Raw genomic sequence first — 14,738 nt, 5'->3', positions numbered from 1 at the left:
CTGAACTGGAAGTCATCGATTACAGAAACGCGTTGACCTTTCTCGTGCGTTCTCTGGTACGCAATCAAACCTGCTTACGACCACGTATCCCTGTGCAGCTCGCAAGTCTCTTACCGCCAGGCAGTGCCATCTACATTCTTTCTAAAACAACGAATTTCTATGCTTGCCATAAAGTCCCGTAATGAAAGCTTGCTCGTCCCCATGGCACAATTCAGTATTGCTTCGAAATGCAAACAACGGCTGTTTTTCAACACTCATAAGCAGCGCCAAATGAACTTAGAAGGCAAGTCTGTCATGGTTCAAATCGAGACGCACACACAAAATACAATGAAATCAAGTTGAAAGATAGGGTAAAAATAACCGAACCCGATAGAAGAACCACTGCCTCGGACAATAAAAGCAAACTGTCACGACAGAGTTATCTAAGTTTAGGAGGGAGTGCGGTGTCCGTATGAGAATGATATGTGCACAGTTCACAGCCAATGGGAAGGGTAGAGACAAGCGAAGTTAAAATTGTGCGGACTTCCATGAACCGCGATGATCAACTGACAAGACTATATTATAACCGTTCCAGCCAACCACTGAAACTCGTCCTGGCCACGGTTCCGACACAGTGCTCATTTTATGCCCAACTCCCTCCAAACCGGTGGCCAAGTTAGTGTCGAACTTTGGTTCCGCGGAGACTGGATCACTCAAACCAGAGTCATTCTGAATTACAGGACCGGAACGAAGACGGGGAAGGCCACTGGATGCCTGAAAACCTAAGCAACCAGCGTCACTCGCTGGTGAGTAACCCACGTGAGTTGGTTGGTCTGCTGAAGTTTGTTTGTTGCCCAACAATGTACTTGCAGCAACATCATCCACTGGTGTAGTGATACCCTTTGGTGGAGTGCACGGTGGACTACGTAGAAACAAGGCTGCATCGGCGATCACCTGTCGGCGAAGAATAGAGGAAAATAATTGAGACAAAAAACATCTGATTCGACAAGTAGAAACTGTGGTTCAAGCTCAACAGGCACATTCTGACAGAGACAGGACAGCACGAGAAAACAAACGCTGTGAAGCGACTCTATCACATACATGATACACTCAGCCACCCGTGGCCGAACGGTTGTGTTCAAACTACTGGCCAGGAGGTCGCGGGTTCGAGACTCTCCGGAGTTTCGTGAGATGCGCACTGCTGATGATTCCCAATAAGGATGAAACAGCCGTACAGTGCTTCTCGGCCTTTCAGCATAGATTGGCTTCACTTACAGGACGAAATCTCCACAAAAAGTGACACACTCATTTGAACCCAAAGTAACAACTTGATACTGAAAGTGAAAACACTGAGTTCGCTGGTATGTTCAAACTGTTAACCATGGTAGAAGCCTGTAGTACAATTGGAGGTAGTGTAACATTTCAGGAGACGGATGGTCCTCCCGAATAACACAATCTCCATAAGTAACTAAAGATGTAACTTCGCTCGACCATCGCCCTATACCTTTAATCAGCTCTTTCATCTGAAACATGTCCATACGTGGAGCCCAAACAGCAACCGAACCCTATCTATCCTAAATGAAGATCCTTTTTCCTGAGATTGGGTTGACAATCCACTCTATTTGATACCACGTCACAGTTTGACCCGTCACTGTTTTCCTTGGTTCAAATGGAGACAGCATTTTCTCTTCTTTTCTAACCACTACGGTGTGAGGGCCATGGTTATATTGGCCAACTTACTGAAGAGTATTGCTGAGTTGGATGAGGGGACCCGAGGATCGCGTCGGAGACGGTAACTGAGGGGAGGGACACATGAGGAGTACATCACACCAACTTTGAGTGCCCTTATCTACAAGTCAGCGTTTTCTCGCTAAACGTATAGGCGTTTGTCAGGTGAGTGTTATTACTCTTACAAAGTACAATCTTTCATATGTTATACCCCGACTAGCTCATCTTATTTCCTTACCTATGGCATTGCACTCAGTATGCTATCGGATGCTCAGGATTACTGTTTCCCGTTGCACTCACCCTGTTGCTTCGTAAGATATGGATGAATTATCTTGAGGAATATTGGATTTTGACGTAACACACAAGCTTGCCCTTCCTGGGGCTCAGCAGGTAAGCGCAGTTTTCAGCAACCCTATGAGTAGAAAGTCACGTCCAGACAATGTACTGCGATATCTCGAATATTGCAGCAAAGGGATGGAAGATTCAGCCGGATTCCGTTGAGTCTCCTGTCAAAGCCAAATTCGTGTGCAAGTAAGAGTATGTCGAGTATTGTATCTAATTTGATAGCATGATAATTCTCCCATACAATTACTCCGCCTGTGTGCTACTTATCGGTAACTGTTTTGGACGTTTTCGTGACGGTAAGATCACACGGATTACTTACGCTCCTATTCGGGTAACGATCTTTACCTTTGATTCGAACATGGTGGTGATTCACTTGAACAACCTGTCAACTATTGGTGTTCTGTGTATTTTTCATTCTGCATCAGTGGTTGCGCTATCCAAATCGCGGTATCTCTGTAAATTTGAGACACTGGTTGGCCTGAGGCAGTATGTTATGGAAGTATTTGCATCTAATTCTACACTTCGCCCTAGAGGTATGCCGCGCTTGATTAGCCGGGAGAGATGGTTCAGTGGTAAGAGCGCGAATTTACTGACCTTGAGGTCCGTGGTTCGAACCCCAGCTCTGCATCTCGACTTCCCTTATCTAGGCTTGGGTAACCCGGCAGTATCCAACCTCTCGCGCTTCCTTCTGGTAGCATGGTAGCTGAACGATTTTTTACTGATAACTTTTGTTTATCTTTGTCAACAGTTTTCCAGCTACCCAATCCTGAGTCTTTGTTGGCCCATATTGACCTCTGTCAATCTCAGATAGCGCGACGTCACACACCTCAGTTTCAACAAGCGAGTAACCTCGTACTGAGTACAAAGGTCAGGTGACCATCGTTCACAAACTTATGTTAACCTAGAGGGTGATCGAAAGCATGCAGCTGAACACAATTCAACTTGTGGGCCATATGTCCCGCTATAAATAGTGAACCATCGCTGTGGTGTGTTCCGTCAAGGAAAGACCGCTAAACCTTATTGGTCCGACGACCATCTGATTAACCGTCCACAGCAGTTCGTACCTCTCAAGCACATCACACGCGACAAATTGGTTCAACCAAGCTTGAGTTCAAAACCGAATATCTTACGCAACAGCGGAGTAGTCAGAGTGATCGAGAAGGTTAAGACAAACGGCTGCTCTAATTAGGTGAACGTGTGTGTAGCTGGTCAAGGTACCATATAAGAAGCGTACGATACCCCTCAAAGCGATTTGATGAAGGTGCTCAATGGCTGTTTTGTGATCTTCGTCAACGTGGTCATCTGACCTCTTCGAAGGCAATGTAGCGATGAGCTGATTTTGAAGTTTGAAAGGACATTTTACCCTGCATGTGAAGTTGCCTCAATATCGCTCAAGAAGTGTAACATTAAGTGAACTTTCCATAGGTGTCGGGTGCTTAGTAAACTGTTTGAAAACGTCAAGCAGTGATGAACTTACTTGGGCCGCATCAATCGTCCCCCATAGTCCGCCGCTAGTAGTTATACCTACACGGACACCGCATTTGCGGTGAGTCGTCGAAAGATAGACGGGGGAACCTGGAACTAGTGGGCGTCGCTTAGGACCAATCGTATTTAACACAGGCTGCACTGGACCAGACGAACTGAAGAAGAGTTTCATGGCTGCATTGAGATGTACACCAGTTTTCGGAACGTACTGTCCAGTACCGAACGGGGAACCAAGAAACAAGCTCAATGACACAGTTAACGCATTTGAATCTGTTGTCAGAATCCCAGTGTCACCAATTTTAAACTGCAAAAGGCAAATTACAAGAAAAAAACGGCTTAACCAATGTGACCCATAAAATATTTCTGTCCATTTACGTCCCATCCCAAATAAGATATGGAGATCATGTTTTACTGAGTCAAACTTGATTATGGTCACCCGCTTTTCCCTGGTCTACGCTAATCCAATTCAGGTTACAACAATCATGTTTAGACGTAACACACTACTCATTAGGTTGCTGGAAATTCTTCGACCTTATGAGTGGTGTATTACGAACATCGTACCATGAGGCGACCTGGTGCAGTACGTTTGGTTGCTTAGAAACATCATAAACCAGGAGACGTTTTTGCAAACTTTTGTCGTATTATGAAAAGCCTTACAAGTCCATGTTTATTCTCTTCCATCTCCTTTGAAAATAGACTTCATAAACTGAATACGGGTCTTGACACTTTTGAAATGACTTACGTCTGTTCAGAACGGACTGATGCTCAAGAATCTGAGAAACTTTATGAAAATATACTGCGGTATCCCAAATATCGTACCAACTGAAACATGAGGCAGCCTGCGTGCAGCACCTCCAGTTGTAGAATATCATAAACGAGAGATTCAGTTGAGTCTCTCGTGAAAACCAAATTGATTTGCAAATGAGTGTATTTCTCGAAAACTTTGGATTCGTTTATTAGACAGTACGAATGTAAGTGTTGCAACGCTGAAAGGTGATTTTTTCTCCTCGGCCAGCAAGGTGGTGGTCGTTAAGTGGTAGCCGACCGCAATTTTCTGAATCGTTCTAAACATACCTTTACCGATAGAAAAAGCAAAATTCCTGACAATGAAAGATCACTTCTATATTGTGACTTGAGTATTATGAACAACACCTGTTTTCAGTTCGCACGAAGAACAAGCCAGATCATCAGAACCGTCTAAATTACGTATCTTAGGCTACTATAGAACCTCGGTTTCGCCAATTTGTGACTGCATATGACGTTAACTTTTATTCATTTGAAATCATGCTCCATTCACATTGTGGTCAGCTTTTGGGCCTTCCTCACCGAGCCACCCAAGCAATATGCCTCGCAGCGTCAAACCGATCAGCCACACGGCTGACAAGGTACTTGTGCGAAAAGCGAAAGGATTGCTCTCGGATGTCTCTAAAATCTAAACTTGTGTCCGAAATGAGAGGTATTCAGTGAAGTTTGCACTATAGTGACATTAGGAGATAAAATCAGTCGAAGACTACTAACAGTCAGTTCAAAAAAGTCCTCTGGAGGCTTTGTAATGTACTACTCATAAGGTTGCTGAAAATCCGTCGACAGCCCACGACCGGTTTTGCCCTTTTTGGGTAGGCGCAATCCCCGGGTTTCCGTCAACCTTATGTCCTTCTTGAAACCAAATTGCACGAAATTAGCGAATTTACACTCATTTGCAAACTAATTTGGTTCCAGGTGAGTCTCTCGAAAAAACAAATTAGTTTGCAAATGAGTGTAAATCCCTCCGGAGGCTCTTACAGTTTGGTGCTATTTCTCCACAACCTGGTCTACTGGTGTTGAATCAGTTTTGAAGAAAGTTCACCTTCAAAGTTCACCTCCAAATAGCATCTTGGGGTAAAATGCTTAACGATGATACAAACTAAAAAACGCTGAGCTCACATTGGGACTCTCCAGCAGTTCGGCGTTTGGAGGGAAGGTGCGTGTGTCAGTGACTGAATCCACCATCGGAATTCGGCTTTCAAGAGCAAGCATTTGATTCTGAGCTGCTTTGGCTTGTGCACCTATATTTCGAAAAATAAAAATGAACACCTTGACGAAAAACGCAGAGTGGTTTCGTGTTACAACTGTGTACCACAAAGACTAAACTAGCGTGAAAAACAGAACAAAACAAGCATAATGGAAAGCTGAATTTGATGCTGCAATGTATGGTACATTTATATGAAGTCTGGCTATGCCAAATCGGGCATCTACTCAGACGGGGATAAGTTACGGCCATAAGGGTTAGTCTAAGCGTCGAAGTTGAAAAAAAAACTCAGAAACTGAAAATGACAGCTGCAACAGCGATGACGTACAATATTTACTATTATTCAGATCCATTGTGCACTTTCGGGATGGTGAGGAAAGTTAACATTTTTTTGGTCGCATGTACAAAAACACGGAATATGTTGATGAGAGAACTAAAGCGATACACGAAACAGGTAGGTACATATCAGTTTTCTGTTTGACTTTCACGCACAACCGGCAGTCACCCGTAAAACGTTGGTCAATAGTTAGAGGGTTGACCAACACGATCTCCAGTTTTGGGACTGAACCTGAGTGGTGACCAGTTCCTTAAAAACCCTAATGCCCTGACGCGTTGTTGTGACTTGCTGAACGGTAGTGCAAATTTCTCTATCGGTCCCTTGACTTCCTGCTCCGCCCACTATATCAAAAGGCACGGTAGCTCTACGCAGCCCTGTATGGAGACAAAGGAAAATCATTACAAGTATATTCATAGGGGAATCCCAGAGTGCTCCACAAGGTCGTGCTAGAATCTCCGTGAGGGGGCGAGAAGCGTCGAGTCAAAGATGCTCGATCCGGATTGGCTGGCGTTCTGACCAGTCAGGGCATGTCTTCGTTTGGTCCGTGTCCTGCACGCGACACATTCGTCCAAGTTCGGTTATTAGGGACGGCTGGCCTCCGGACACGTGTACCTCCAGATATCGCTGCCTGGCGGACAGGTTTTTGAACCGTAGGCTTCAAGTATGGGTCTTAATCATTCTCCTCGTTTGAATATGCTGGCTGAATTTCGGTCCGAGTACAAACATGATTCCTATAACCAGAAGTGATCTCATGTCACATCGGCCGTCGCATGGTGCCATTAGTCTTACTACACACAGTAAGACGAGTAGGTGAAAACATGCTACTGCTGACACATGCCCCATATTTCTCTTTCCTGTACTTCTTACCCTACCTTTATTTTATCAACAATACACGCCTTGCAGTGGCAGTCGATCCACTCGGCGGTTTGGCTATACGCTTCCAGTCCAAAGGACATCATCAGTGTGCGACAGACTACCAAATCTCCTTGTAGATCTGTCTGTTGGGATTGACGACCCCAATCACCCTGTATCGGTAATGGCCTCGAAATCTGCGTATCGCACTCTGCTGGATCCCGGAAAAAAGAATTAAAGATTTAAGCATAGTCGTTGAACTAACTGCTACATTAATCCCGACTTGCTTCCGGGCGCGCACGTTTGGTGACCCAGACCCCGCTGCGACCAGCTGCGCAGGGACCGATAGAAAGGTCCGTGCTTCAATCCATACCAGTCCGTGAAGGAATCGCGTCATAAAGACGTTAATCGATGTGTTCATCGTATCTGGATAGGTCCCAATAAACTGTAGCCCTGACTCAAGAAACCTTCATGGCGCGTTAAGTGTCACATCACAGCTCATTAAAACCCCCATATCGTTGTGGATGTCGGATATTTGAGTGCACAAGTGGACAAACTTAGCGCATTTGTGACTCAATCGGGCGTTCGACTTGGATTGGATTCGGTACGCACGGACAATGGTGAACGAATGCCTCAGCTGTGTCCTAACCTCAGACTGTTTTAGAACTTCCGCGACAACCCAAGTCGTTTGGCCACACAGTGTCCTTTGTCAGCGTGCCACAACAGATTTACATCAATCACATCGCTATCAATTACTGATAACGTGGATCAATAACTGGCTTTCATTTCTATCGGAATATTTGTGAGGATTCTGATGACGCAGTTGCTTCGTCCCTTGCTGCCCAGGACAGCATAAGCGATGACAGCTCACATAAAAGCTTGCAGGTGTGCAGATCGCACAGTTAGATGAATTTATCGGAACCGTTATCTGTACACGTTTCCAGCAGGAGACTTTCAGAGTGCGGCAAACACAGGTGAGTAACCGACCATCTGATGAGTTACGTATATTTCACTTTCGTGGATGGAATTTTCTTACGCACCTCCCGTTCACTTGATGTCCTTTTAGACAGCAACAGGTCAGGCAGCGGCATCAAGATATTGAACATGTATGGTTGTGGATAGCCATGAGTAAACTTGGCCTTTAAAATCTTACCGTAGCGATGAATATTCGAAAAAAACTGAATCCCATAAGCACCTGGGGATGACCAACTTGACTGACTAAAGGGGCATATTGCTTGAAGCCTTCAATCCAACTTCGTCCCACCAGTTCAACAGTCCTCACAAATCCACGAGTTGCAAGTGTACTGGCCGGTAAGTGCATTCATTTAAGAGACCGTAAGCCGAGATATACGGTTGATGTCCACACTTTATGTCTTCGAATAAATATTCTAAAGCCATTGGCAGTAGTGCGGTATGTGAATTGTTTCACAGATAGCCCGTGATCACCAGCGAAGGTTGCCAAGAGGTGAATGCCACAATGAGAAAGTAGGTTTTCAAAATGCGAGTGATAACAGAAACATTGGTCCGTGAGGGTTCACGTAAATAATCTAGTAAGACCGATAATCTTCTGCTGCTCATTTCCACCCGACAGCTTCGTATACACTATAAGCCTGGAGAAAATGAAAACCAGAATGTGACAGGTCGTCTCCCGCTCAGACCAGTCTGATGCAAATTACGGGTGGCGTATATCAACCCTCATCATTATCGTGGCGAGATTGTGGAAGTCGCAAGGCTGTACATATCCGAAATAAGTCTGCTGACACGTGCATTGGGACCCCTTACTGGGAAGCTACTTTGTCAAGTGCTTTTGCCAGGTTGTAGTATAGTGGGTGGCCGTCTATTGGTTACGCCTGAACTGAGCCTGCCAGATCACGCGATAAGGAAAAGATAGAGAGCGGCGGACACCCCCGTTTTGTCAGGACAAACATACAGAGCTTCTGTGTAAACATATAGGATGACAAAATGGCCAATTATAGTCATTCGGTTGCTCGTTCTCTCCAGCTCATGTCTATATTCCTGCCGTGAACGATTTCACACCCACACTGCTGGTCGTATGCTTCTAAGCCGTATTTGGTAGGGTCCGCCAACGCACCTGCCATATGTGGTACCGACGGTGACCTTGGGGACGCGTAGTTGCCTGCACATGTACTTTTCGTGTCCGGACGCCTTCTGACAGACGATCACATGCTTCGGAATATTGTGGCCACAGCAGATCGAGAGGCGAATGACGTCCCGTATCTGTTCTAGAGTTCACCTTAAATCAGCACGCTAACTTGAGTACACAAAACCTAACATCAGCAGCACAACGTATAGCGACAGAATCTCCGAATTGTCACTGACAGGACGATTTATGACAGAAACCGAAGCATGTTCAAGTGAGTACATGGGCCAGTGGAGCATGTAAAAAGGAAGGAATACATGCATCTCAAGCCTTTAAAAGTAGGTATGTGAGGTGCATGCTGTCAATGAGAACCGTGATGATGAATTTTTGTGAATGTCTGGACGTTGAAACGAGTTCCTGGTAAAAAAAACATTCGGCTGTAACACCCTTTCGGTGCCCAACTGCCATACCACCAGAAGGAAGCACGAGGGCTGGAATACTGCTAGGTTGTCCAAGCCTAGACAGGAGAAGTCGCTTTGAAGAGTTCGGGTTTGAACCACGGACCTTCCAGTCAGTAAGCTAGCGCTCTAACCACTGAGCCCCCCTTCGTGGTCAAAGAATTACTTCGAGTGTCACAGATGTAGGGAGACATACAGGTGGCTATTTTCGAAAAAAACGTTGAGTAAAATATCGCAAGCTGTCACCCGTCACTACGACCGACTGATAATTGTGCAAAAACCATTGGATCTCTGTACAAAGGATATCAGGCATTCGAACGATTCGTCACTCGCAAGAGGGAAAATCAACGAGGTATCGCTTGACTTGTCAAGTGGTTGAACAAAAATTGGCAACCGTTTGTATGACTTATCCATGCAACTTAGTTTACGCAGTTGCCAGTCCAAACGAGCATGAAAATCGCTATCAATTTGGAAAATAACACCTGTGCCCGTCCACTCTTGCGCCTAGTAGTGCTTAATGGGTGGCGTGGTGAAATCATATATACTCATAAAAATGCTTTTGATTGACCTTCTGAGGCCATCAACAAGTTTCAGAACATTCCAAGAAGAGCCAGTTTTGGTCGGTCCGTCAAGGTAGTACCTTCAGAGAGGAAGAACTGCATCTTAAAGGTTAGGAAAAGAGAAAAGGGATTTTCTTCACTCGGGCTGTTCAGTTTTCACGATGCTATTGCATTCAAGAAGTGGCAGAGATTAAGTCGCCGGATAAGTGATTCGGAGGGAATCGTAGTGCTCCTGGACTATGAATAGCTGTTTGACGCGAAGACGCCTAGCTTGGCTGTCAGAGGCGGTACACATTCAAATAATGCTACAGTGGACCCCATACACCAATGATAGTTACGTAATCAATACAATCAAGAACCCAGAAGGTTCTAAATCAAACACCCTGTGAGTTTATAATGAATGACTAAAGACTTCGACAAAATAAAATGGACTGAACGGAAAACAAACGCACTAATGAGGTCATCGTTGATATCTCCAAGTCTCAGTGCTTGTGCTTCAGATAGTTTGCTTAACTCGATGAGTCGATGAAGCATCGTGGCGGTGGCATTGGGGACTTTTTTCGCCAAGGCTCCAGGATCCAGTGGCACTCGTAAATTCTTTACCCAAAGATTGCCGAGCAAACTCAGTAGGAAAGAACCTCCACTCGATGGTGACGGAAAGGCTTCAAGGGTGAACCCAGCAAATGACATCTAGATAGGAATGGAGGGAATTACATCACAATTGTGGGGTATTCAGGAAACTAGGCCCACTAAATGCGTGTAACAAATGCTGAGGAATTCGTAATAATTACATTGTGACAACGGGGAGGATAGGGTCAACTCAGCTGGCTGCATGCGGAAGTCCAGGCAGTTAGATAACACGTGGTCAACAGATATCCGCTAAGGGCGGTGTCCATAGCGACACCACCATCTTCCAAAGGCTTGCTAGATAGAAAAATAGCAATAAACCAAAGTAGCAGCCAAAACGAGAATGTGGCCAGGTCACCTTGACACCTGATACCCTTTTCATCACTGCTTGCAAGCAGCGCGGCCCGAGGAGACTAGATATTTCTGGCCAATCTATAGGTGGTGTTAGCATATCCCTAATATGAGCGTAAAACGTAAAAATAGCAATAAACCAAAGTAGCAGCCAAAACGAGAATGTGGCCAGGTCACCTTGACACCTGATACCCTTTTCATCACTGCTTGCAAGCAGCGCGGCCCGAGGAGACTAGATATTTCTGGCCAATCTATAGGTGGTGTTAGCATATCCCTAATATGAGCGTAAAACAGTCGACAAACAACACTGTGTAATAGAGGTGTGGGGTTGGAGAATCAAACTGAGGTCAGGAAAAATCGTCCAGTCGATTAGATCAGGCCTCAGCGGAAATAAAGCAGCTTTGTGACTATTTCACCGCTTTCGTTTAGAACTATGGAATGTGCTCAGATGTTCTTTGAGATGGACAGTTCGATCTGCTCTGCCGACGCGGGTATCACTGCAAATGCACTAGTTGGTAACAAGGACGGCGGAATGACCAAGTATTCGTGCTCGACTGTGTAGGAATGTGAGTTAGAACGGCCTCAGCTGTTCATAGGTGCATAGCAAGATAAATGTTATCCATAGAGTATCTCATTTTTTGTGTAATATCCGTCAATGGAGAACCCAAATGAGTCTTCTTACGGTTGCCTTACAAGGGAGGACACTGTTGGGGATGTTAGTATCCCCAAAACGGTTTATTTTTTGAGTTATTGCCAAATTATTTTTGAAAAAATTTTAAATTTTAAACTTCGCGCCTTTTCCGCCATGTTGCACCTCAATCTAAAAAGACCGCGCCCCCTTTCTATTGGCCAGCTATACTTTGTGTGCGCTAACTGAGTTATCGCTCCCCAAGGTCACCCGATATATATAGGTACCAATCAGAAATCGGGTAGGGGGATAGAGCATAATGCAAGATGTGAAGGGCTGCTGTAGCACTGAAGCAAACCAACAACATTCGTGTGTACTCCAAAAGCGAGTTAACCAATTCACAGACTAGAATGTCTGTTCTCCGAAGCTACCTACAGCTACAGGTCGGATAAATACCGAAACATACCTCAACGTTGTTGGAGACAGGATATGATTAATCAGAAGTCCAACAGACTCGACTGAACGCAAATCATAGGAATCCGCAAGTTAGATTCAAAGTTGGCGCAAACTCCCGAATCACAGACAAATGTACTGACGGACAAACCTGCTCACCAGAATCGGTTTTGGTTTCTCAACAGTATAATCCGACATATCCCGAGCTTGCCAGTGCACACCCTGGGAGTTAAGAAACGACAAGAGCTGGCTGCTAAACGAAGCAGGTTCAGAGTGTGCATCGTAGAAGTAGTGTTCACCACTATTCTTCAGGTTCTCTAACGTGGCTTTTAGAGCATCTGGAGGGTGGTAACTCTCGCCGGAAAACTTCGCCAAGTCATTGAAAATCATTCCTGATGTGCCGGGGTGTTCAGCAGCAGTCGCTTTGGCCGCAGATAACAGGTCCGGATCCGGCTGAAACAAAGAATGTTGCAAAACTTCATGCAAAGAGACAACGATGCAACACTAATCTACGGGTTAAACAGCTTTACCTACGTCGATAAGGGGTAACGGCGTGGTCAGCACAAAATGAGTAGAAAGGGAATCATATTTGTGAAAACGAGATTAGCCAAATATGAGAAACCCTGAAAAACCCAGATGATGGCTTGCTCACAAAAAGAATGCTTTCGAATGGCGCGTATGAAACCGACGCGATAAAGGATAGTGTGGAAGACTTCATAGGTAAAAGCTATTCGGAAAAAGTGCACATCGGTTGCACTTCTGGGGAAGTCTGTGTGAATCGAAAACTTATGTTGGGATAGAGTGGGATCCTTGAAATTCTTCAAGGCAACTCACGCGAAAACCCGCAGCAGCCAAATTGAGCACGCCAGCGAACAAATCTGACCAACGTCGCTGACCAAAGTGCCGGTGGACAGTATATAGCCCTCGTACGAAACCAGGCACACCCACCAGGCTTGCAGGCTTCGTAGCATCAACATCCGATGGATTTGAAGGGGCCGAACACATAAAGTCGTAGAGATGGGATTTTTGGGTATTACGATCTTGCACTAGCATCATGCCGCATCCTGCGAGACCTGAGGTAAAAGAGGAAACAATAATTCTTCGAGAACCACTGCACACCACGTACACGGCCAGAAACTGACGATGGTAAGGATGAAGTCAAGCCGCGCTGGTGATGCTCAGCACCACCACATAAATGCCGTTGGAAAGATGGAAAATCAGCGACACTGGAAAAGATATGGTTTGAAACGTCCAAATGAACACGATCTAGAGAATAGCGCACCAAGCCCCTAGTATCTGGTCCTCGACGTGCCAGACGTGCATTAAAAATGGTTGAAAAACAGAGTAACTTTGGATCGCATCGAAGGAAACTACATCGCAGTATACGGCCAAACAATAACCAAAGGTGTGCTCGGAGTATCAGTATACTTGCCTAGCGAAACATCAATCGTTTTGTATGTACAATCCGAAAAGCATGTTGTTGTATGAGCACATAACTACAGTCACCAGTACAGGACATGCACAGCAACGACGGTGCGCTGCAAGAGATGGAGTTTGTTCCAGAATGAATGCGAGTTTGTGCGCGAACGAACTCCTCCATATTCTCATAATCAGTGGGGTTTTGCGAATCACGCAATTAGAGTTGAAACAATCCATCCACTTCGCAGAGACAACCACCAGGACGATCGATAACATCGGCCTTGTGTGGTCAGCTGACAAACCAGCACTTATTGCAGACTAAAATATAACAGTCGTTTCATAAAACAAATACCAAATCGCCACGCTTATTTAATTACAAACAAATGAGAGTTGCTTCCGAACCAGTTACATAAATAAATACTAATGAATTGATCGTATCATATTGTTTGGCTGCCTGTTCGGTCTTTTCGACCATGAACTGGTTAATATCTCACTTCCTAACCACTACAACCCTACTAGTTTTCTAGTGAGATGGAAGTAAGTTGGACTATTATGGATCAGCATTCAATTAATTCCGTAATTTCGCATAGTTCCGGTTTCAGAAACAACAAAGCAGGTGGTTCACACAAATCACATGAAAACCAAGGTTCAGTGGTCTGTGTGCTAGATGATATGGCAGTTGGGTATTAGTATTTCATACCGGTGTGCTGCTACCAGTGATACTGTGCTGGAAAAATACGGCGTTGTAGAGATATTTTGCAGCACACACAATCCATTATGCACAGTCTCGATATAAAAAAACACGTTCTGAAATCTAGAAAACAGGACTAACGATCCTCAAGATTCTGTCGGTGATCGAAATCGAAAAACTGAGTGTCATCATTCGTTATACCAGTGATGGTGCCACAAACGCGAAATGTTTGGGTGAAAAATGCTATTTTGACCACACAAAAATGATCTATAGAAATAACATCGGCGGATATTAGGGGGCTAATACTGGTCAGTACACAATTTATGTTCTTTATGAGCCCACACTTCTGGCGGACAAAAGATAATTATGCGACATTTGGGAAGCGCAGCAGGAACATTACATGCATTCAGAAAAAAAATAACTACAAAAGAGTACGCAATAGACCGCTTGGCATTAGGACCGAGTGAGCACATTCTCATAATTGAAGTGAGTTCAATTAATTGGAGAAGGTTAGGAACCGATTGAGAAGTCATCAGAAGAGCTTGGTAAACATCATCATCATCATCAACCACAGCATGACATCAGTGCTCAACACCAATGCTTCACTGCCGTACAACCACGACTTATTTGAAAGCCTTATTGTAAAGAAAAGAATAAAGGTGGATGGGGGAGGGACTTAGTGCTAGCTTAACACAATCATTCCGAGGTGCCTACAC

The 14,738-nt window shown here is 44.9% G+C and overlaps 1 protein-coding gene across 1 annotated transcript in view; it reads right to left on the bottom strand.

Moving 5' to 3' along the window:
- Positions 1-201: 201 nt before the first annotated feature.
- T265_09223 (hypothetical protein) overlaps positions 202-14,738 on the bottom strand; it is a gene marked incomplete at both ends in the record, with an annotated part of 21,388 nt that continues 6,851 nt past the window's right edge. Inside the window, 6 exons of the mRNA XM_009175242.1 lie at positions 202-933; positions 3,530-3,841; positions 5,461-5,582; positions 10,306-10,543; positions 12,072-12,365; positions 12,747-12,985. Of these exons, the coding sequence (XP_009173506.1) occupies positions 508-933; positions 3,530-3,841; positions 5,461-5,582; positions 10,306-10,543; positions 12,072-12,365; positions 12,747-12,985 (1,631 nt within the window). The remainder of the gene's footprint in view (positions 934-3,529; positions 3,842-5,460; positions 5,583-10,305; positions 10,544-12,071; positions 12,366-12,746; positions 12,986-14,738) is intronic.

This window comes from Opisthorchis viverrini (assembly GCF_000715545.1).
Source record: "Opisthorchis viverrini unplaced genomic scaffold opera_v5_265, whole genome shotgun sequence".
Lineage (NCBI taxonomy): Eukaryota > Metazoa > Platyhelminthes > Trematoda > Opisthorchiida > Opisthorchiidae > Opisthorchis > Opisthorchis viverrini.
Note: the sequence above shows the minus strand (reverse complement) of the source record. Positions and strands in the feature narration are given on the sequence as shown.